The following is a 23,667-nucleotide window of genomic DNA, read 5'->3' on the forward strand; positions in this document are numbered from 1 at the left end:
CTATGACTTTTCGGAGAGGTGCAGAATATTAGACTTCTTCCTGCTGTGCCTCTATTTATCACAGAGATCGTACCTCACAATTCAGTCAGAGTACCGATAAATTGATCTGAATAAATTAATCAACCTGAGTTCAGTCAAGTAATTCTCATTCATACAGCAAACAACAACAAAAATACTAGTTTTCACACCACAGCAAGGAAAAAACATGGCTGGGAAGTCATTGTTTTTCACCAACAGTCACGGTTTCGTGAAATAAAATGGACGTGGTTTTGGAATATAGGAGGAAACCAGAATACCTTAGGAAAACCCACACAGGCACGGGGTGAACATACAAACCACCCAGAAAGGCCAGAGCTTGAATTCGAACCCTGGACCTCTGTAGTCTGCGGCGGATATGCTAATCAATCGTCCACCGAGCTGTCTGCACCTGTACAAGTTAACCAACAATCTCCTCTGCCTGATGACCAGCCAAAGCTAGCCAACACCTCAGCATCAGTGTGTGCCCACTTTTATCCGCTTCTCTCATCCCACCAGCTCCTTTCATCCTTTAGGGCCTCTGCTGCGTGTCACCCAGTTGACATTCAGCAGCAATTGAATAGGGCGACAGAAGCAAAAGGGACCAAGCTAATTGTTGGCCAGGGTGCTAATGTGAAGTTCTGTGTTTTTCACAGATTATGGAAATCGCTGAGCTCAGCAGCAGCTGTATAAGTGCAAATAAAAGGCAACTGCAATTTTGTGCAAGTGAACCATGGAGCATGTGCCTTTGCACCTTATAAAAGCTTTTCTCTCGACAAAGGTAAAGAACAAGAGAGCAAGTGGCCGACTCAGACTGCAATACAGAGCTTGAAATACTGGTTGCAATTCGTAGTCTGATTCTCGCTGCAAATCAGTAGTCCAATGAAACCTGAGAGAGAGACAGTTCACCAAAGCTCCCATATTGAAGACATCAGGAATAAGGCGCTGTAGCTCCTGGCTCCTTGGTAGGGGAGCTCGCGATATAGCAGGCCTATTAAAGGACTCCCCTTTCCCAGAGGAATTAGTGAAGATAATCATAACCAGAGCTCACTGAATGTTTAGACCACACTTCGCTGGACCTCAGTACTAAAGCTTTGCAATTTTCCCACCACGGGCTTCACCCTACTGTCGGCAATATCAAGCTCTTTTAATCAGGCAGAGGAAAAACGATGGAAATTTGGATTTTGAACCATCGACCAACGTATGGTTGTCTGCTACGTCACTATACCGGATGTTGGCTGTGCTAAGATAATGATGGAGTTGCAACCCCCCCCCCCCCCCCACACACACACACACACTCTGGCCTGTGTTTGACTTTGTCCGTTCACTGTGTGTTTGCTAAGGGGTTGGCCTTGCTTCCTGTTGCACCACAGGGGGCAAGATCCGCAAAATAATAACTTTCCAAGCTCCTCTGTATAAGTAAAGTTTAATGCCAAGAAAGCCAAGCAAGAGGCTTTTAGTTTTGACTGAACAAAATTCTCAAGTTCTCTTCCTCGCTTGTGTGTGTTTGTCACGTGCGAGGGATCTGTCGGAGTGATTCATACTGTCCCACTCCATCCGGTGGGGGCCAGAGGCCAGAAGGGCTGTCGGATAGGGCCAGGAATCCTCTGGACCTCCCCAGGATGTAGCTGTCAGTTGATCCTCCTCAGAGAGGAGATGGGTTGAAGAGAATATGGGGAGGGGGCGGTGGGGAGGGTAACGTGCAGGTGTGGGTGAGACATGTAGCTGGGGGTGCCTGGCGGCGACTTTGCAATGGTCTGTTTTAGAGATGAGTCTACATTTGCCTTGCTCTCTCATGCCGTGTGATGAGCTATTTCACAGCTGCGCATGCTGTGTAATGTTAGCGAGAGGTGCATGACCTGGGTCCGTGGGCCTTGCGTGCATGTGCATCCATGACACGCCATGCTTTCCTTCAAGTAAATATCCTTATTACACAATAAGGTCATATTGTCCATCAGCTTTCTTAAGGATTCTGCGATTGTTTTGCTTCCTTTTTACAATATTCAAATATTCGAGATGTAGTAAAGTGGTGACACCTACAATCAAACTGAACATGAACTTACACAGGATGTACAGTATATCATCGTAAAGGTACGATTGAAAAAAAGTGAATCAGGCAACACAAGTATTGTATCTTAGTGAGGGGGATGTAGGTCCCATACATTAAACACAAACATCATTTTGGTGTTTAATGCCCGATGCAGCTGTATGACCTATGAACTCCAACAGTCATACGACATAAATGTTTCAGTCAATGACCAAATAGATTGAAGCGGTATCCAGTTCATCTTTGGACTGCAAAGGTTGACTATGTGGTGGTCTTTGTCTCCCAATAACACCGTTTTGTGATCCCAGTAGAGAGCACAGATCGAGTGGACAGCAATCTAGAGCACAAGGTGCTTTTTTTAAGAGTTTACAGCCCATTCTTGCGAGAAGCTTTCGAGTCAGTTTCTGTCTCCCCAGCCTGCATGAATGGTGTTTAGGAAACAGAGAGAACAGGAAAGGCAGAGCAACCAAGGAAGAATAGAGGGATATCCCCTTACGTACCCTCCTTTTTCCTCCGGGACAGACGGGTTTGAGAAGTTTGGGACGAATGAGGGGATTTGGTTAATTGCAACACCTGTCCATACAAAGGCATGAACATCAAGCATGCCTTGGCGAGGTCTGTATGTATGGTGAGATACTTTAAGATTAGCGATGTGTGGCCCAGATTACAAGAGGATCAATGCTTCCACGTACAGCACTCGCCTGTAAACCATCAGTGAGACGCTGGCCCGACTGAGCTTTAGGGCTTAAGTCTCCATTTAATTACACTTCAGCAGAGAGGAAAAGTACAGTGTGTAATTTTCACAAGCTGTTGTTTACACTGTGGTGCGGATCACATCTGCAATCTTTGTATGTCGGGGGACAACGTATATTTCATCAGGAAGGCCATTTAGCTTTTCTTTGCCGACAGTGTCATATTTGCTTTCACCACATAAATGTGACATTTATGCTCTCTGGTTTTACACTTGCGACCTTGCGGTTTCAAGAGAAAGCCATCTTTTGAAGAGAAAACAGCCCTGACTTCCATGATATCGCAGCTTTTGATATTGCGTTCCTCGTGTGTCATACTGTATAACGTTTGTCAAATGATGAAGACCGATCTGCTGTTTGTTATTGCCGTTTTTTTTTTCAGTTGTAACGACATTCAGTAAGAACCCAAAGGCTAAATACATTCTGTGTGGGAGGCAGGAGGGGGGGATTGATCGTCCTGCAATATCCAACCATCCACTCTCTGAGCCGCCTTTTTATGTAAGAGTAAGATTATGAATATGTCATTCTTAATTTTCAAACAGAGGTAAAAAGAAGAAATAAAACAATAAAGCACTCTTGTTCTTTTTCTTTTAACACCCTTTGTTAAAAGGGCCCTTCTTTTGAAACAAGTGTCACAAAAAAATCCAAAGAAAACGTGCTGTTTTGTAAGTAAGTCTGCATTGTGGGATTTCAGATGCATCTTTCCATTTTTTGTAAACTGTATGTTTTTTTTTCTTTTAATTCTGAAGGTGCCACCAGGGATATTGGCTCTGCGTTGACCAGGATGTGCATGCGACACCGCAGCATTGAGGCCAAATTACGCCACTTTACTAAGTACGTGTCATGTGAATGTTGTTTGTCTCGCCTCACCTTGAAGGGGATTTGTGCTCCTGGGTTCCCTTCCATCTCTCCCTAGAGTGTTTCCTGCTAGACAGTTAAAGCAATTTACAACACGTCCTTCAATTTCTGAGTGTCATTTTATCACTTTAGTGCTCTAATGGAAGGCCTGGTTACACCACTCCAGGACAGAATAGAGGAATGGAAGAAGACCGCCAATCAGCTGGACAAGGACCATGCCAAAGGTGAGTCACATGGAAATTATAGCTGAAGATTTTTTTTCTGACTAAAATAAAAAATATATTAAACATTTGGAAATGATCACTGTGTGAGATTCTTCTACTCAACAGAATACAAGCGGTCTCGCCACGAAATCAAACGAAAGTCATTAGATACCCTCAAACTTCAGAAAAAGGCAAGAAAAGGTGAGAATCCCTTGAGCTGAGCTTGACTGCCGGCCCATGTGAATGAACTGAGTTGAACTAGCACCATCTTGAGTTAGATGCATGTGTTACAACAGCAAGCAATCTGATGGGGGGGACTGGCAAATTTCCAGTTGGCTTCCAAGCTTTGCACTTCTTTTCAGCTACTACTCTGTATTGGGAAAAAAAACAAAACATCTTCAATTAAAAATTGTAAAATAACTCTCATTTGTACCACTCTTCCTGCATCATTGGTACAACTTTTTTTTAAACACAATGTGTCCTGATTTCACACTGCTAACATTACTTGTTTTTCTCTCCAACCCGCCCCCTGCTTTATCCCCATGCCCCAATCCCTTTCTTTCTGCTATAGCCCATACTTTAGAACTTCTCGGTATGTCTGCTGATCTTAGTTTACAACCGGTGCATGTGGTAGTTCTTCAAGGCATCCCATCCATTATCACACTGTCAGTCAGACAACATGTGTAAAATTTATGTTAAGCACAAACTTCATTGCCTCGTTGACTACAATTGAAATACTCACTGGGAAAGTTCAATAAGACCATCCATTCTCCGGACTCCAAGGTCACGGGTGTGCGGGAGCCTATTTTGACTGACTTTGGGCGAGAGGTGGGGTAGCACATTCTGAAATAGTCGCCAGTCAATCACAGTACTTGAGAAATGTCCTCAAAGTATTTGTCCACGCCGTCCATTCATGGTTAGTGTTGCTTATTAAATGATGGCCATGTGGCCAAAAATTCAACATCTGGACTGCTCATTTCAATTTGGCAAAGACAATCTGTCAACAATAGTATCGAGAGACAAAAAAAAAAAAAAGAACTAACAAAAATAAAACAGAACATATCCCATACGCAGAATCTATATCCCAAACTGTACAGCTATTACAAGTTTAATGATGCCATTTTCTATGATTTCCTATGGGGAAGATAACGACTTAAATCTCAACAAATTGGACCTTGGTTTTGCAACAAATTGTGTTTGACCTGAGAGGTTGCACTATATGACAATATTGGACTGTGTCAATCCATGCGATGGTATTCCCCATTAGGTACGCCTGCTCAATCTAATAAAAGCCGTGCAACCTAAATCTGTCTGACAATAAACAGAGCGCAAAGCAAATACTTGTAATACGGGCAATTGATGTCAAACATATTGACATTGCCATCAACACATCACAGATAAGCCAACTAACTATATTAGTGTGGACAGCAATTTTTACAATTGCTCATGAGGTTTATACTTTGTCATATATTTCTGAAGCGATCTATGTTGTAAATCAAACCGCTGGCATCATACCCGTGTACTTCACATCCTTCTTTCATTTGTCGTCGCCTCTGTTCATCTATCATAGTGCCAAAGTAGAATGTACTGTGCAGCGTGCCCTTGATGAACACTTTTCTAATGGAATCCATTCGAGGGTTTTCGAGTCATCACCAGTAGCTCTGCATCAAGTCATTATCTTCGACATGCTTCATCGTCCTCCCACTGCCATGTACATGAACCTATCAAATAAATAGTTTCTCATTATGTTTTCTAATCATCTTTCATTTTTGACTCTCCCTTTCTTTGCTCCACTGCTGACACTCTTATCTCTCCTCTCCATAATTTCCCATCTTGTTCTGTTCTTCATGCTCTCTTGCCTCTTTGCTCCATCTCCTCATCCTTCCTTCCTTCCTTCCTTCCTTCCTTCCTTCCTTCCTTCCTTCCTTCCTTCCTTCCTTCCTTCCTTCCTTCCTTCCTTCCTTCCTTCCTTCCTTCCTTCCTTCCTTCCTTCCTTCCTTCCTTCCTTCCTTCCTTCCTTCCTTCCTTCCTTCTTCTGTCTCGGCACACGTGCTTGTCTTAACCCAACACAGGGCGAGGAAACCTGCGCCCACAGCTGGACAGCGCCATGCAGGACGTCAGCGACCTGTACTTGCTCATGGAGGAGACGGAGAAGCAGGCCGTGCGCAGAGCACTTCTGGAAGACAGAGGGCGTTATTGCGCATTCATTAACTTGCTTCAGCCTGTTGTGGTGAGGAATCTTGAGCAACGCTTAGCTTTTGTGCACAAGAATGAACATTCATTCATTCATTTTAGGAACCGCTAAAACGATGTTTAATTAAATTGGTTTTGGGATTGTGTAGAATAAGCACAGTTTCTCTGTTGCAGAATGTTGAGATTGCCATGTTGGGTGAGACAACACACTTACAGGCCATTGTTGATGACCTCACGCTGCTAACAGAAGACCCACACAAACTTCCTCCAGCTAGTGAGCAGGTATCAAAAATTGAATCATTTCAATATCCAAACCAAGCTGGTTGTCTGACATCATAGTGCTTGGTCTGTAGGTCCAAGTGTTGCGCTTTTACCAACTGAGCTATCCTACCGCTTTCAGTTACAGATGAAAGAGGAGAGGATCAAAGTGTCCTTTCACCAGTGGTAAGGCATCGGTTTGGCATACGGGAGACGGTGGTTCAAATCCCGCTTGGGGCAAAAAATGAGCACATAACAGCATCCAGTGTGGGTCCTTGGGCAAGATCCTTCACGCTAATGCCTACCTCATACAATGATGAGAGACACTAAAACGAATGACATGCTGGCTCAGACGTCGCCCGGCCAAACAAGGTCTGCGTCAGGTGCTGGGGAACCAGAGCACCTTGATGAAAAATGGGCTACTGGAACAAAGCAGAGATGGGCGAGATGCGATAACATGGCTCTGTTGGAATGCTACTACTCAAGCAACCCTAGTCAGAGGGGTTACATGCAGAGAATGTGGGCTAAATGGTTACTTCGAAACCCACAGTCACGGTTGACCACGAAACAACTAGTAGCTCAGTGTTCCAACATCCACAAACGGCAACTGCTGTCACAACTTGAGATTGATGAGGTACAACGCAGGTTCCATGGTGAAGGGCCCCAGGCTGCCAGATCAGAGGAGGAGGTCATACAAGAGATTGGGAGGCAAGCCCCAATGAATGCAGATGATGAGATTGGGTGGCCAGCCCCAATGAATGAAATGCTGAGCGAGGCAGCAATTGACCTGAAAGCTAAGATCATGGCGAGAATGAAAGCTGGGCAACCTAGAAACCGATTACAACGGCTATGTGAAGTACCATCTGAAAGTCTCATAGAAAGTGTGAATACAGCACTGAGGGCAATCCTTACCGTAACGATCACAGAAACCAATGACGCTTATACGCTTCAGCATCAGTGATCCTGGAGACTCTGGGCTATAAGAGCAACCATGGAAGCCATGAGATACGTTACCCACCATGGAAAAGACGGTTGGAGGCTAAGATCAAGGCGGCCCGGAAAGATGTGAGTCAATTGACGGAGGCCCAGAGAGGTGTGATGAAAAGGCCGATACCCGAGAGGTACATCCAGATGACCATACCTGAAGCACTCGAAACTGCCTAACAAAGGCTCCAAGCCTTGTCCGGTCGCCTAAAGCGGTACACGAAAGAGAATGAGGGCAGACGAATAAACAGGCTGTTCGCAACACAACCTGCGAAAGTGTACGCTCAGTGGCAGGGTCCTAACAACAGAGCTGACCCACCAAGACTGGAAACTGAAAGGTACTGGAAAGGCATATGGGAGAAGGAGGTTGCACATAACAGCAGTGCACAATGGCTGGTGACCCTGAGAGAGGAGCACAGCAACCTCCCTGAACAGAACCCAGTTACCATAACAGTGGCAGACATACAGGAAAGAGTCTCAGATATGAAGAACTGGACAGCACCAGGCCCGGACATGGTCCACACCTACTGGCTAAAGAAACTCACAGCACTCCATGAGCGCCTAGCAGTACAAATGAACCAGCTGCTGAGGGATGGAACTCACCCAGAATGGCTAACCGAAGGGCGAACGATCCTGATCATGAAGGATCCCTCGAAGGGTGCAGTCCCATCCAACTATCGGCCAATAACCTGTCTCTCCACAACATGGAAGATCATGTCAGGCATCAATGCGGCTAAGATAAATGGACACATGGATCAATACATGAACGAAGCACAGAAGGGCATTGGTAGAGATACCAGAGGAGCCAAACATCAGCTCCTGGTTGACAGAACAGTCGCACAAGACTGCAGGTCCCGACGTACCAACCTGTGCACAGCTTGGATTGATTACAAGAAAGCCTATGACTCGATGCCACATACATGGATCACTGAATGCTTGGAGTTGTATAAGGTGAACAGGACCCTAAGAGCTTTCGTTGCGAACTCGATGAGGATGTGGAAAACCACACTTGAAGCCAATGGCAAGCCACTTACCCAAGTGTCCATCAAATGTGGCATATACCAAGGTGATGCACTCTCCCCACTGCTGTTCTGCATAGGACTGAACCCCCTAAGCCAAGTAATCACCAAGGCAGGCTATGGATACCGCCTCAGAAATGGAGCTACAATCAGTCACCTCCTCTACATGGATGACATAAAGCTGTATGCTAAGAGCGAAAGGGACATAGATTCCCTGATCCACACAACCAGGATCTACAGCAGCGACATCGGGCTGTCATTCGGGCTTGAGAAATGTAGTCGGATGGTGACTAAGAGAGGAAAGGTAGTCCGCACTGAAGGGGTCTCACTCCCCGAAGGAACAATAGCAGACATTGAGGACAGCTACAAGTACCTTGGTATACCACAAGCCAATGGCAACCTCGAACTGGCAACAAGGAAAGCGGCTACGACCAAATACCTCCAGCGAGTGAGGCAAGTCCTAAGAAGCCAGCTCAATGGCAAGAATAAGACCCGGGCAATAAACAGCTATGCCCTGCCAGTGATCAGATACCCTGCAGGAATAATAAGGTGGCCAAAGGAAGAGATTCAGACCACGGATGTTAAGACCCGAAAGCTCCTAACCATGCATGGAGGGTTCCATCCCAAATCCAGCACCCTGAGACTGTACGCAAGCCGAAAGGATGGAGGCCGGGGACTAGTGAGTGTGAGAGCCACTGTCCAGGATGAAACATCCAAGCTCCATGAACACATCAAGGAGAAGGCTCCAACGGATGACGTACTCAGAGAATGTCTCAGACAATGGGGAACAGAAGATGAGGCGCTGGAAGAGGGACCATCATGGGAGGACAAGCCCCTACACGGGATGTACCACCGGACCATAACTGAAGTGGCTGATCTCAAGAAGTCCTATCAGTGGCTAGACAGGGCTGGCCTGAAGGACAGCACAGAGGCACTCATCCTGGCTGCTCAGGAGCAGGCCTTGAACGCCATAACCAGGTGGCTGGCATAGTCTACCGAAACATCTGTGCGGAGTATGGACTGGAAACCCCAAGGTCAAAATGGGAAACACCTCCGAAGGTGGTGGAGAATGACAGAGAGAAGATCCTGTGGGACTTCCAGATCCAGACTGACAAGATGGTAATGGCGAACCAACCAGATATCGTGATCATAGATAAAGGGCAGAGGAAAGCCGTTGTAGTGGATGTAGCGGTCCCAAGTGATGGAAACATCAAGAAGAAGGAACATGAGAAACTCGAGAAATAGAGAGGAGCTGGTGAGAGCCTGGAAGGTAAAAGTGACAGTCGTGCCTGTGGTGGTCGGAGCACTCGGGGCAGTGACCCCCAAACTAGATGAGTGGTTGCAACAGATCCCGGGAACAACATCGGACATCTCAGTCCAGAAATGTGCAGTGCTGGGAACAGCAAGGATACTGCGCAGAACCCTCAAGCTTCCTGGCCTCTGGTAGAGGACCCGAGCTGAATGAGGGACGGACACCACCCGAGGGGTGAGATGAGGATTTTTTTTTTTTTTTTGGCTATGGACAGATATATATCCATATATATGTCCATATATATATATATATATATATATATATATATATATGGACAGGAGAAGGGACCTAATCTCTTTTCGTCAATGGACGCTACAGCTTTGTGTTTGCTTTCAAAACTTAGCTAGTAGCAGACTTGTGCACATTCTGAGCATGACGTCTCTGACCCACTGGTGAAAGGACACTTTGATCCTCTCCTCTTTCATCTGTAACTGCTTCAGACAACAAAGTGTATGCAGAAAAATGGTGAAGATTGCACGACTGTCTGTGTCCTATGTGTTGTGTTGTGTTATTTTGACTTCAAAATGGCGGCGCGAGGGGCGGCCCGGTAGTCCAGTGGTTAGCACGTCGGCTTCACAGTGCAGAGGTACCGGGTTCGATTCCAGCTCCGGCCTCCCTGTGTGGAGTTTGCATGTTCTCCCCGGGCCTGCGTGGGTTTTCTCCGGGTGCTCCGGTTTCCTCCCACATTCCAAAAATATGCATGGCAGGCTGATTGAACACTCTAAATTGTCCCTAGGTGTGAGTGTGAGCGCGGTTGGTTGTTCGTCTCTGTGTGCCCTGCGATTGGCTGGCAACCGATTCAGGGTGTCCCCCGCCTACTGCCCGGAGACAGCTGGGATAGGCTCCAGCACCCCCCGCGACCCTAGTGAGGATCAAGCGGTTCGGAAGATGAATGAATGAATGAATGGCGGCGCGAGAGTGGCTGCCTTTCCTGCAGCTCCTATATTGTGTTGTTCTACTTCTTTCCCTTTCGTAACTTTGCTGCTGTGAATTGGAAATTTCTCCATTGCGAGACTAATAAAGGTTTTCTTATCTTATTAGTAGGTCACAACAGACACTCACTGGCCACAATATTACTTCCGCAAACACATCGAATACAATACCCGATACAAAATTTGATGCATATTTCCACCTTGACAAAGATGCAGCCTATTCATCTGACAGTATGTTCATTATTAGGCTTGTAGTTTGCATTGCTGAAAATAATACGGAATCGGCGTCCTATTCTACTTAATACAGTGTCTGTGTTTCCTTATGTAAACAGAGCCAGTCAATACTGCATTCATGATTTTTTTTCCCCTCCAATTGTCAGAATCATATTGTTGTGTGTGTTGTGACAGGTAATCCGGGACCTAAAAGGTTCTGACTTTACATGGTCCTATCAAACACCTCCCTCCTCGCCCGGCAGTGTCAGCTCCAGAAAGAGCAGCATGTGCAGGTAAGTCTAAACACGCACACGCATGCACATTCACACAGATGTACGTGCACACATCCATAATCGACTGTCGCGCTCCCGAGCCAACCAGAACACATTGACAATGTTGCACTTAATTCTCATTTAGCCCTTAAGAAGTGTGCACATAACACACTTGCCATCACCACACCGCCTCAACCAGTTTTACCGTGACTCTGTGCCAATTAACACTGCTGCCTATAGATAGCGCTCATTTGTATGTGATTTTCTTGAATGGATTCATCCTTTGTCCCAGTGCTTAAAAAAATATAGCCACAAAATGGTTCAAGTAGACCGAGTTGGAGTTACCTGCAAGGTAAAAGCTTCATAATCTCAATCCAAAACTTTTTTTTTTGTGCCAAGATTCAATCAAGAATATGATACCACTTTATCAGATCGTTCAGATTACTTGAATGAGAAATGCTGTCTTTGTGGTTAGTTGGAAACAGTCATGGGAAAGAATCTCACATCTATTATTGCACAACTATCCTCAATGTACAAACCAGGTGACATAAATGTATCCTACAATGAGTCTGATGTTGAATAACACGAGAGCCATGTCCTGGACCCCATCTCACAGCTTTGTTATGATCTAGATCAGGGGTGCCCATTAGGTAGATCCTGATCTACCGGTAGATCTAAGACAGGTCCCAAGTAGATCCGAGGAGTGTCGAGAAGAAAAAAAACAAACAAGCATTTGTGTGTCTTTTGTACATGTTAGTAATATATTTTTGTGTTAATATACACTGGGGCGGCCCGGTAGTCCAGTGGTTAGCACGTCGGCTTCACAGTGCAGTGGTACCGGGTTCGATTCCAGCTCAGACCTCCTCGTGTGGAGTTTGCATGTTCTCCCCGGGCCCGCGTGGGTTTTCTCCGGGTGCTCCGGTTTCCTCCCACTTTCCAAAAACATGCGTGGCAGGCTGATTGAACACACTAAATTGTCCCTAGGTGTGAGTGTGAGTGCGCATGGTTGTTCATTTTTGTGTGCCCTGCGATTGGCTGGCAACCGATTCAGGGTGTCCCCCGCCTACTGCCCGAAGACAGCTGGGATAGGCTCCAGCACCCCCCGCGACCCTAGTGAGGATCAAGCGGCTCGGAAGATGAATGAATGAATGAATGAATGAATGAATAATTTACACTGCACACTAATCAGTCTCATTTTCATTAAAAAAAATATTTAAAAAATAAAATAAAGCAGGTAAATCTTAAATGTGTGTGTGTGTGCGCGCGCCGGTAAGGGTAGATCCCATGAGGTTAGTTGATCAAAAAGTAGATCTTCGATCCAAAAAGTTTGGGCACCCCTGATCTAGATTGTGAACCAGCCATCTGTGACTTTTTGTATGAACAGACAAAAATCCCCACCGAATTTAGGGGGCAACTCCCTGATATCAACATCAATTTTCAGTTCCTAGATTAATAATAACCTGGATTCCTGAAGCCAGGATATTGCAGGAGGAAGACAACAATCATGTGTGGAATATATGAGATGAGACAGATGGGGTTAGAAAAGAAGAAAGGAATACAAAAAACATGAATTTTCGCAGCAAATTATTTTCTGGGGTTTCTGATGTTAAACATCCTGTCAACAGTCTGCTCCAGATGCCCTCGTCAGGGGCCCATCGACTAAGCAGCGTCTCCTCTCACGACTCAGGATTTGTCTCCCAGGATGCCAACACCCACTCGAAACCCCCTTCTCCCATGCCATCTGACGTCACCAGCCAGGTAGCGGTGCCCTTTGTCATTTGCTGTCTTGTCAATCAGTGATGAGTGCATCTTGTTAGTATTTTGAACATGAAACATCTGAGCTCTTCGACGCAATACGGATTTTTGGGGAAGAATGTTGGCGTTATTTGTGCCGCAGAGAGGGATTCACTCGCTCAGTGGTGCGAACACATTGCAGCAAGTTTCTTGTTTGAATGAACATTCTGACAGGTCCTGTAAGTCGCTGATGTTGTGGTGGTACTCTCACCTGGATTGTGACTTGTGTGTGGGCCGCGTGGGATCAGTTCCCGCTCTGTGACAGTGTGGATGTGGGTGTGAACGGTTCTTCGTCTTCTCTCTATGCGCCCTGCGACTGACTGGCGTCCCGTTCATGGTCTAGCCCGCCTTTCACCCGAAGTCAGCTGGGATAGGCTCCAGCACACCTCGCGACCCAGTTCATGATCAGCGGTGTTGAACATGGACGGATGGATACAGGTCCTGTATTTGGGCTGTATCGGCTCTCAAAGAGGCAAATGCATCCCTTCTCCTGAAACTCACCAACAGTCCTCTCCAACTTGTCCTCTTTGCTCTCATCTCCGACACCTTTGTCTCTCTTACTTCATTGTCATCTCTCTCCCACTATTCCTATTCCATCTCCCTTCCCAGAAATCAACAAGCTCGGCCTCCTCTGAGGCTTCTGAAACCTGCCAGTCTGTCAGCGAGTGCAACTCCCCCACTGCGGTTAGTAGTGCATGCGAGTCGCCAATCAGCCAAGCTTCTAGATAACTCAATCACAACTCTATACAGTACAGTCACTGTGAGCTCAATCTGAAAGAGGCCTACAGGCGGCCTCAGTACAATTGACTATTTGTGGATGGTGAGCACTCTGACTCCGACTTGTGTGTCATCCTGCAGTTTGGCTCATGCTCATCCTTCGGCACCTTCCGCCCTGCTTTCTCTCACACTGGCACCATCAGGCCTCTGTCTGTCATACTTCCTGCATCCCCCACATTTAACCACTCCCCTGGAACCAACACCCCCTCACCCACATCAAAGGTTCCTAGCTGGAAGGTTTGTTTTCATTTACAGAGCTGGAAGGTTTGTTTTCATTTACAGTTTTACTTTTAGGTTCCCTCACTTTCAAATCGGTTGCTTCTTTGCTTCTTGAGTTGCACATGTTTAGATTAACCTCGCAGTCACCTTTCTGTTGCTCATCAGGTTCAGTTTTCTCAGTTTTTTTCCCTCATAAAGATATGGTAAACTGAGGTGGCTCACTCATTTAACAGACTTTAACTCATTCAGTACCAGCCAAATCTGGACCAAGTCTGAAAATACGTTTAAAAACGTCTTTGGGAGTGAATGAGTTAACTGGCTCTATACGCACTGTAGTCTGCCCATATCTATCTCAACATCTAACTGATCCATGAGCCAAATCAGAAGCTTTAATCAAAAATGGAGGGACTGCACGTGCTTTGTGGGTGTCTTATTGTTGCATGTGCTGCTTCAGGATTGGGCCAAATCAAGCCAGTGCGATCCATCATTAGCCAGCACTTTGCAGCGAAGGAGAGAGTCTCTTGATAAAATACGAGACATGGAAGCTTCGCCCAGTCCGATTGGGTATTCTGGCATCCTAGGAGATGATGCACACCGAGCAAGAATTGGTCCAGGAATGATTACAGCGAAGGTAAGAAATCTTAAAAGCACACACACACTCATTATGTGCAGACTACGATCAATAGTTAACTCTAGAATCAAAGAGTGAAAAACTATAATTTAGGATCATAATAAATGAAAAGAAGTTTGATCTTGAGCGAGGTTATGTTCAGATTTGTCTGCATTTAAAGAAACGAAGTGATGAAACCCTCCATCACAACAGGAAAAAAATCTAATAACATTTGACTGTTCAAACCTCTTTAGTCACGTTCTATTCAGTTCTGTTCTTTGCAATTCAATCCAAGGCAGCAATGTTTCCTAATCCATCTAATCTAAAAATGAGATTAAACAAAGAACTTTTATTTTGGGTATCATTGTGTGTTATGTTGCTGTTCGATGCCCAACGCATGACAATAAAAACAGGGCCCTAGGATGGCAAATTTAAAGATGTACAATTGTATGAATTGGGAATTTGCATGTGTTTTTCTACAGCATGGTGAGCCTCTGTCGCCAGCAGCCAGTACTCTGGCAATGGTGCTGACCGGAGGCCTAAGCATGGAGCAGCAGAAAAGCAGCAGAGACTCTCTGCAGTATTCCAGTGGCTACAGCACCCAGACCAACACCCCCTCGTGTTCTGAGGACACCATCCCCTCCCAAGGTCAAACTTCACACTTGGTCACTCATACACTACTCACAACAAAAAATTAGAGAGTTCGGCTTTCGGGTGAAATTTCAGGTTTTAGTACAACTTGCTGTTCTCTGTCAAGGAGCTGAAAAGCAAAATTCACCAGAGTTGTTTCCGATGATACTTATTGGTCACCAGGACCGCACCTATGCGAGACTAGAAGAGTCACAGAAAGACAGGTGTGGAAATGTATTGGTTGATTCATGGCTCAAACACCTGTTGTAAATTTTGCTCTTCGGCTCCTTGTAATAAGCAAGTTGTGCAAAAATAAGTGAAACAAACAGTTGGACATGTGCATTCAAAGTTTAGAGAAGGTTAAATTAAATTCACTTGTGCAATTACTGATTCATGACATTTCACCCCCCCACACACACCCCAAAAAATGTGAGTAATGTTCTTTGTAAAACACTTTGAACTTGAGTTACTCTCATCCCTAGGTTCTGATTATGAGTGCTACTCTCTAAATGGAGATGCTGACACTGAGGCCCAAACAGAGTTTGACAAGTCCTCCACCATCCCGCGCCACAGTAACATCGCCCAAAGCTACCGCCGCATGATTCAAACCAAAAGGCCCGCCAGCACAGCAGGCCTTCCCGCAGGGAAAAGCCTGCAAGGTGCTCCCAACGGGGTTAGCAACGCCGGAACAGTCGCCTCTGGAACGGCTACTATTCGTCGGACGCCATCCTCCAAAACTGGAGTGAGACGCACACCTTCCACATCTGGCCCAATTCCCATACGACCTCCCATTGTGCCGGTGAAAACCCCCACAGTGCCGGACTCACCGGGTTACACCAGCCCATCCCAGCATGGTGCATGTAGTGAAGAGCTGCTCTGCCTATATGATCCGTATGCGAGTGAATACATAAAGGCTTCTCCTCAACAAAGGAGCCTCCCTGACGCAGCGTGGGCTTGTGGAGGTGCAGACAGGACTTCTTACGATCCAACGGCCCAAGTTTTGGCCGCCCAGAGTGCTGAGGAGGACTCACTACTGGCCGCCAACCGCCACAGTCTGGTGGAGAAGATAGGAGAGCTGGCGGCCAGCGCTCATGCCCTCGGTGAGGCTCAGTTCCCCTTCCCTCGTTCACCATTAGGGGATTCAATTCAGTGTGCACTCCAGGGACCATCTTCTGAAGCCCAAGGAGGCATGGACATGTTGGTTACTATACGTCGAGGCGTTAAGCTCCGCAAGACAGTCACTGATGATCGTTCAGCCCCAAGGATCCTGCGGTAGCTGAAGAAAGTGTCTTGTAGAAGAAATACGACAGCTCTCACGTAATACACTAACTAATACACAAAATAAGAAGAATATCTAATATGTGCATGAAGATCATTTGACAGTGCTATGAGTGACTCTTCGACAACATCCACCATTTCATGTAATGTATGTATAAAGTAGCACCTATTTTTTTTGTTCATATTTTTGATTTGATTTGCTATGTTTGTCTGTGAGACTTGTGACTGTTGATCTCTGCACGCCCCTTTTTGTTCTTCATGCTCCGGTTATCACAAATCTTTCCTGAAGCATGTAAAGCTCTGTGACTCTATTTTCTCTTGCTCTTATGATTAATATGAAATTCTTTTCTTCCTCCACATTGTACCCTTCATTGAAAAATGATGGTCGAAGAGCTCTGTGAGCCCATCCATGTGTCGTGTTTTCCTATCTTTACTATACAAGCACCATTATTACTGCTATGTTTCAGAAGCTGAACAGCAGCTGGGTGATTCATGTATAGTAGGAGCAATATGGCAGTGTTTTTATTGCTGTACTGTACTGTCAATATATTCTGCTATTAAATAAGCTTTTTACAGGTAACTGTGTTATTGTCTTTGATGCAAAATGCAAAATCCAGAGAAAGCTTCGACAAAGAAAAAGGAGCAATCTTACGGAGTTATTGCGGATATTTTTTACATTGTTTATGTTCTTAATTTACTACCATAGTGTTGGCAGTAACATTTTACTCGTTCAATTTTTTTATTTTTATGGTCGAGGTAAAAGTCATACAGAATGTCTTAATACTAGAGGTGTCAGTTTAGCGCGTTTTTATTGGCATTAATTTAAATGAATTTTAACAGGATTCAATTTTTTCTCGCGAGATTAACGCGGCACATGTCACAAGTGGATGTTACGTTGCTCTATAAATACACCAGAACAAAACAACAAGCGCCCTGCAGAAGTCCACGCCCATGTCTGTTTTGCCAGCCACGGCAGCACGAGACACCGAAAATGGATACTTAAAGAGTTTATGAATGGAAAGTTTACTTTTAAAAACTATTTTGTGTGGAAGGTTACAGTGTTCTGCATCCATATAAATAGAGCGGGTGGAGCTTCTCTGTTTGTCTGACAGTGGTAGCGACCTAGCGAAAATAAAACGTCTCCAGTGTTGTCATCGAACCAAGTGTAGTCATTCGAAATGAGGTCTACATAAAAACTGTAGAGAGACTTCCGCACAAGAAGGACCAACACAATCAACATAGCCTGACTGTGTTATGGGGAGTGACCCCCCCCCCCCTTTCAGAATGGTTTGCCCCAGCAGCACGGGGGAAGTGCGTGCACTTTTTTTGTACGGCGGGCAGTTTTGAATACAGCGGCAAATAATGAACACTGGTGTCCGGGGTCTCGTTATTCTTCAACAAACATACAGAAAGACTGCTGTGTTCAAAGTAAACTTGAGAAAAACGAAGTATGCAACCATGGTTTAAATCTACTATAGGCTGAGTACTAGTTTACCTTAGATGTGCACTTTATAATGTTATATTGCTCTCTTTGGATTTTATAAAAAAAAGCTGTTAAAGCAGCTGTTGTGTGACAAAATATTGTTTTCACTGTTGTTGATGGACAGTAATATTGTGTGAGATTATGTGTGAATAACTGCTCCAAGTGAAGAATGTTAATGTAAAATTGAAAATCTAAATTGTTATTTCAGTAAATATTTGCATTTGGCACATAGAAAACTGATTCATGATTCCATGTTGATGAGAGCATTAAAATGGGGGAAAAATAGGACAAAAAATGTAAAAGGAAATTCAGAAACGATAAAAAATGTGTGAGTAATCACGATTAATTTTTTAGTCCATTATTAATTAATGTTACTGTTACTTATGACAGTTGCATTTTTAATTAGATTAAATATTTTAATCGTTTGACAGCTCTACTTAATACCTAAAGCTAAATGATCAATTCTGCTTATGCAATGATAACACTGGCCCATTTGATTGACACTGCAAAGCCCTTTATTCAGAGGTTTTGTAGGTTGTTGGGTCGAAATGCAGTGCTAGTAATTTGAAATACAGTATGGAATGTGGCAAGTGACATGGTTGGAGATTGGTTAACGCATCCACTGTAGAGGTCGTGGATGGATGGATGATAATAATAATAATAATTATCCATCCATCCATATCTTGATCCGTTTATCCTCACAAGGTGTTCTGGAGCCTATCCCAGTTGTCTTCGGGCAGTTGGCGGGGGAGTCCACACAGGAAGGCCAGAGCCAGAATCGAACCCTGCACCTCTGCATTGAGGAGCTGGCCAAAAAGCAAGCCATGGAAGTTTATTTTTTTGCCAAGGCCGCTTCATTGCTCCAGGGAAGACATTTGACAGGTGTGAGAGACAGTTGATGAAAGTAAGAACAGGGGAGGAGATGTATACCTTCCTGGAATGACACCTGTGCTGTTGTCAATACAAAACTGCTGGAGTGAGACCGCATGCAGCAATCATCTGATGGCAACAAAAAAAAACACTGCACAAACCTGTTCACACAACCTGTCAAGAGGGAATACTTTCAAGAAAACAGACTACATAAAGAAGAAGCAGCACAGATTTTACCCAACCAACAACATAAAGATATGAATGAATAGACTTTGTTGAATGAGCAGAAATTGCTCAAATAATGAAATATCCTGTCCATGGACTGCTATGGACTGCCAGAAGGCAGCCATCTTACTGTTACAGATAACTATGGTTGTTGTTGTTTTGCTTTGTTTTTCCACTGAAAACACTGTTATCAATGCTTGTTTTACCCCAAGTTCCCCGAATGGAGTAATGCCAACCTCTCAAAGGGCAAATTTCACTGTTTGCAACGAACCTTCACATTATATTGTCGCTGTGGTGAATTTTGATGCATAGAACTGGGGTGGGTTTTACATTCATTGAATTGTTCATGGTTCTGACATCATGACACAGAGCAATCGTTAAATATATAATCGCATTCTTACCTATGGAATGTGCATATTGCACTCCTCCCAGACTTATTGGTACAACTGCATGCCACACACTGTGACATTTTAACTATAGCGATAAAAAAATAATTTGAAAACGCCACAGAGAAATCAATGCACACTATTCAAGTTGTCCGATGTTCCCGGGATCTGTTGCAACCACTCATCTAGTTTGGGGGTCACTGCCCCGAGTGCTCCGATCACCACAGGCACTATACTGTCACCTTTACGTTCCAGGCTCTCTCGGGCTCCTCTCTGAGCCCTTGGTATTTCTTGAGTTTCTCGTGTTCCTTCTCTCTGAGTGTATACTGTATATATCCATCTATCCATTTTCCGAAACGCTTAATCATCACTACGGTCGTGGAGCCTATCCCAACCCTCTTCGGGCAGTAGGTGGGGGGACACCCTCAATGTGTGTGTGTGTGTGTGTGTGTGTGTGTGTGTGTGTATATATATATATATATATATATATATATATATATATATATATATATATATATATATATATATAGCGGCTGGATAGCTCAGTTGGTAAGGCATCGGTTTGGCATACGGGAGACGGTGGGGGCTTGGGGCAAAAAAATGAGCACATAACAGCATCCAGTGTGGGTCCTTGGGCAAGATCCTCCACGCTAATGCCTACCTCATACAATGATGAGAGACAATAAAACGAATGACATGCCGGCTCAGACGTCGCCCGGGCAATCAAGGTCTGTGTCAGGTGCTGGGGAACCAGAGCACCTTGATGAAAAATGGGCTACTGGAACAAAGCGGAGATGGGCGAGATGCGATAACATGGCTCTGTTGGAATGCTACTACTCAAGCAACCCTAGTCAGAGGGGTTACATGCAGAGAATGTGGGCTAAATGGTTACTTCGAAAACCACAGTCACGGTTGACCACGAAACAACTAGTAGCTCAGTGTTCCAACATCCACAAACGGCAACTGCTGTCACAACTTAAGATTGATGAGGTACAACGCAGGTTCCATGGCGAAGGGCCCCAGGCTGCCAGATCAGAGGAGGAGGTCATACAAGAGATTGGGAGGCAAGCCCCAACGAATGCAGATGTTGAGATTGGGTGGCCAGCCCCAATGAATGAAATGCTGAGCGAGGCAGCAACTGACCTGAAAGCTAAGATCATGGCGAGAATGAAAGCTGGGCAACCTAGAAACCGCTTACAACAGCTATGTGAAGTACCATGTGAAAGTCTCATAGAAAGTGTGAATGCAGCACTGTGGGCGATCCCTACCGTAACGATCACAGAAACCAATGAGCTGATATACGCTTCAGCATCAGTGATCCTGGAGACTCTGGGCTATAAGAGCAACCATGGAATTCATGAGATACGTTACCCACCATGGAAAAGACGGTTGGAGGCTAAGATCAAGGCGGCCCGGAAAGATGTGAGTCAATTGACGGAGGCCCAGAGAGGTGTGATGAAAAGGCCGATACCCGAGAGGTACATCCAGATGACCATACCTGAAGCACTCGAAACTGCCTAACAAAGGCTCCAAGCCTTGTCCGGTCGCCTAAAGCGGTACACGAAAGAGAATGAGGGCAGACGAATAAACAGGCTGTTCGCAACACAACCTGCGAAAGTGTACGCTCAGTGGCAGGGTCCTAACAACAGAGCTGACCCACCAAGACTGGAAACTGAAAGGTACTGGAAAGGCATATGGGAGAAGGAGGTTGCACATAACAGCAGTGCACAATGGCTGGTGACCCTGAGAGAGGAGCACAGCAACCTCCCTGAACAGAACCCAGTTACCATAACAGTGGCAGACATACAGGAAAGAGTCTCAGATATGAAGAACTGGACAGCACCAGGCCCGGACATGGTCCACACCTACTGGCTAAAGAAACTCACAGCACTCCATGAGCGCCTAGCAGTACAAATGAACCAGCTGCTGAGGGATGGAACTCACCCAGAATGGCTAACCGAAGGGCGAACGATCCTGATCATGAAGGATCCCTCGAAGGGTGCAGTCCCATCCAACTATCGGCCAATAACCTGTCTCTCCACAACATGGAAGCTCATGTCAGGCATCATTGCGGCTAAGATAAATGGACACATGGATCAATACATGAACGAAGCACAGAAGGGCATTGGTAGAGATACCAGAGGAGCCAAACATCAGCTCCTGGTTGACAGAACAGTCGCACAAGACTGCAGGTCCCGACGTACCAACCTGTGCACAGCTTGGATTGATTACAAGAAAGCCTATGACTCGATGCCACATACATGGATCACTGAATGCTTGGAGTTGTATAAGGTGAACAGGACCCCAAGAGCTTTCGTTGCGAACTCGATGAGGATGTGGAAAACCACACTTGAAGCCAATGGCAAGCCACTTACCCAAGTGTCCATCAAATGTGGCATATACCAAGGTGATGCACTCTCCCCACTGCTGTTCTGCATAGGACTGAACCCCCTAAGACAAGTAATCACCAAGGCAGGCTATGGATACCGCCTCAGAAATGGAGCTACAATCAGTCACCTCCTCTACATGGATGACATAAAGCTGTATGCTAAGAGCGAAAGGGACATAGATTCCCTGATCCACACAACCAGGATCTACAGCAGCGACATCGGGCTGTCATTCGGGCTTGAGAAATGTAGTCGGATGGTGACTAAGAGAGGAAAGGTAGTCCGCACTGAAGGGGTCTCACTCCCCGAAGGAACAATAGCAGACATTGAGGACAGCTACAAGTACCTTGGTATACCACAAGCCAATGGCAACCTCGAACTGGCAACAAGGAAAGCGGCTACGACCAAATACCTCCAGCGAGTGAGGCAAGTCCTAAGAAGCCAGCTCAATGGCAAGAATAAGACCCGGGCAATAAACAGCTATGCCCTGCCAGTGATCAGATACCCTGCAGGAATAATAAGGTGGCCAAAGGAAGAGATTCAGACCACGGACGTTAAGACCCGAAAGCTCCTAACCATGCATTAGGGATGTGAATCTCAGCACTGAAGACGATTCGATACACATCACGATCCACTGCCAGCGATGCGATACTTAAACGATACATGGAATTTTCTGGCGATACGATGTGATACGATTCACCGTCGTCACGATGCGATACGATTCGATACACATTAAGTTCAAATCAATGCGATCCGATACGATACAATGCAATTTGTTGCGATATTGTGCAATTAAACATGATGCAAATAAGCAAAGAAAAAAAGCTTTTAAAAAGATGGAATTCAGTATGGTATTACAAAAAGGATACCACTTTATTCCTTATAAAGAGTAGAATTTGTAAAACAACTTATTTAAGCCCTTTCACAATTGGGTTTTGTGCAAAGAAAATGTAAACAATTTGGCACCTGAGACTCACAGCTGTTGCTATAGTGTAAACACAAACAGACTATTCTCACTGAGTGTCTTATATGAAATATAATAATAATATATATATGTATATGAGGCGGCCCGGTAGTCCAGTGGTTAGCACGTGGCTTCACAGTGCAGAGGTACCGGGTTCGAATCCAGCTCCGGCCTCCCTGTGTGGAGTTTGCATGTTCTCCCCGGGCCTGCGTGGGTTTTCTCCGGGTGCTCCGGTTTCCTCCCACATTCCAAAAATATGCATGGCAGGCTGATTGAACATTGTCCCTAGGTGTGAGTGTGAGTGCGAATGGTTGTTCGTCCTCTGTGTGCCCTGCGATTGGCTGGCAACCGATTCAGGGTGTCCCCCGCCTACTGCCCGAAGACAGCTGGGATAGGCTCCAGCACCCCCCGCGACCCTAGTGAGGATCAAGCGGCTCGGAAGATGAATGAATGAATGAATGTATATGAATCTCTAGCGCAAGATGTCCTCCCATCCACTGTAAGTGCAACTCTTTGCGCACTGTTCAGCGACACAGTAATCTCACTTCTCACTTTGTTGTACACATCGGGAATATGTTTGTAAGTGAACACAGACCTGTCTGGTATTTTATACCTGGGTTCCAAAACGTGCACGAGCTGTCTGAAAACCTCGTTGTCCACCACGCTAAGGCTGGAGGTCTTTGCATATGAAATAAGCAGTGGCCTTAGTTATAGCCATTGCGCGGTCACAGTGAGTTGCAAGGGGACTCCCAAAATAAGAGGCAATTTTTTTCTGATCCTGACCTGGTTTACCAAGAGTTTCTCCGTTGTCCGACGAGAAACTGGGCGTGGAAGCGGGGGAGCGGGAGGCAAACTTGTCGGTGATCTGGTGCCATCGGTTTAAGTGGGTCTGCATATTTGTGGTGCTGCCGTTGTATGGCTTCTTAGTGCGACATTCCTTGCAAATTACGGAGGTTTTATCAAGCTTTCCGTCTTTCCTTTCGAAGCCG

General features: G+C 45.4%; 1 protein-coding gene across 5 annotated transcripts in view; it reads left to right on the top strand.

Annotated features, from left to right (window-relative positions):
• Positions 1 to 16,943, top strand: part of mtss1la (MTSS I-BAR domain containing 2a) — a 31,030-nt gene extending 14,087 nt beyond the window's left edge. The window contains exons 4-16 of one of the 5 annotated variants that reach the window (XM_052061672.1): positions 3,561 to 3,645; positions 3,802 to 3,893; positions 3,999 to 4,073; positions 4,444 to 4,464; positions 5,945 to 6,102; positions 6,240 to 6,347; positions 10,979 to 11,076; positions 12,681 to 12,813; positions 13,459 to 13,533; positions 13,708 to 13,863; positions 14,300 to 14,476; positions 14,938 to 15,103; positions 15,568 to 16,943. In XM_052061672.1, the coding sequence (XP_051917632.1) occupies positions 3,561 to 3,645; positions 3,802 to 3,893; positions 3,999 to 4,073; positions 4,444 to 4,464; positions 5,945 to 6,102; positions 6,240 to 6,347; positions 10,979 to 11,076; positions 12,681 to 12,813; positions 13,459 to 13,533; positions 13,708 to 13,863; positions 14,300 to 14,476; positions 14,938 to 15,103; positions 15,568 to 16,361 (2,138 nt within the window). In that variant the 3' untranslated portion in view covers positions 16,362 to 16,943. The remainder of the gene's footprint in view (positions 1 to 3,560; positions 3,646 to 3,801; positions 3,894 to 3,998; positions 4,074 to 4,443; positions 4,465 to 5,944; positions 6,103 to 6,239; positions 6,348 to 10,978; positions 11,077 to 12,680; positions 12,814 to 13,458; positions 13,534 to 13,707; positions 13,864 to 14,299; positions 14,477 to 14,937; positions 15,104 to 15,567) is intronic. The other 4 variants (XM_052061674.1, XM_052061673.1, XM_052061676.1 and 1 more) reach the window with 4 other exon arrangements.
• The last annotated feature ends 6,724 nt before the right edge of the window (positions 16,944 to 23,667 follow it).

The sequence above is a fragment of the Hippocampus zosterae genome, chromosome 3, assembly GCF_025434085.1.
Source record: "Hippocampus zosterae strain Florida chromosome 3, ASM2543408v3, whole genome shotgun sequence".
Taxonomy (NCBI): domain Eukaryota; kingdom Metazoa; phylum Chordata; class Actinopteri; order Syngnathiformes; family Syngnathidae; genus Hippocampus; species Hippocampus zosterae.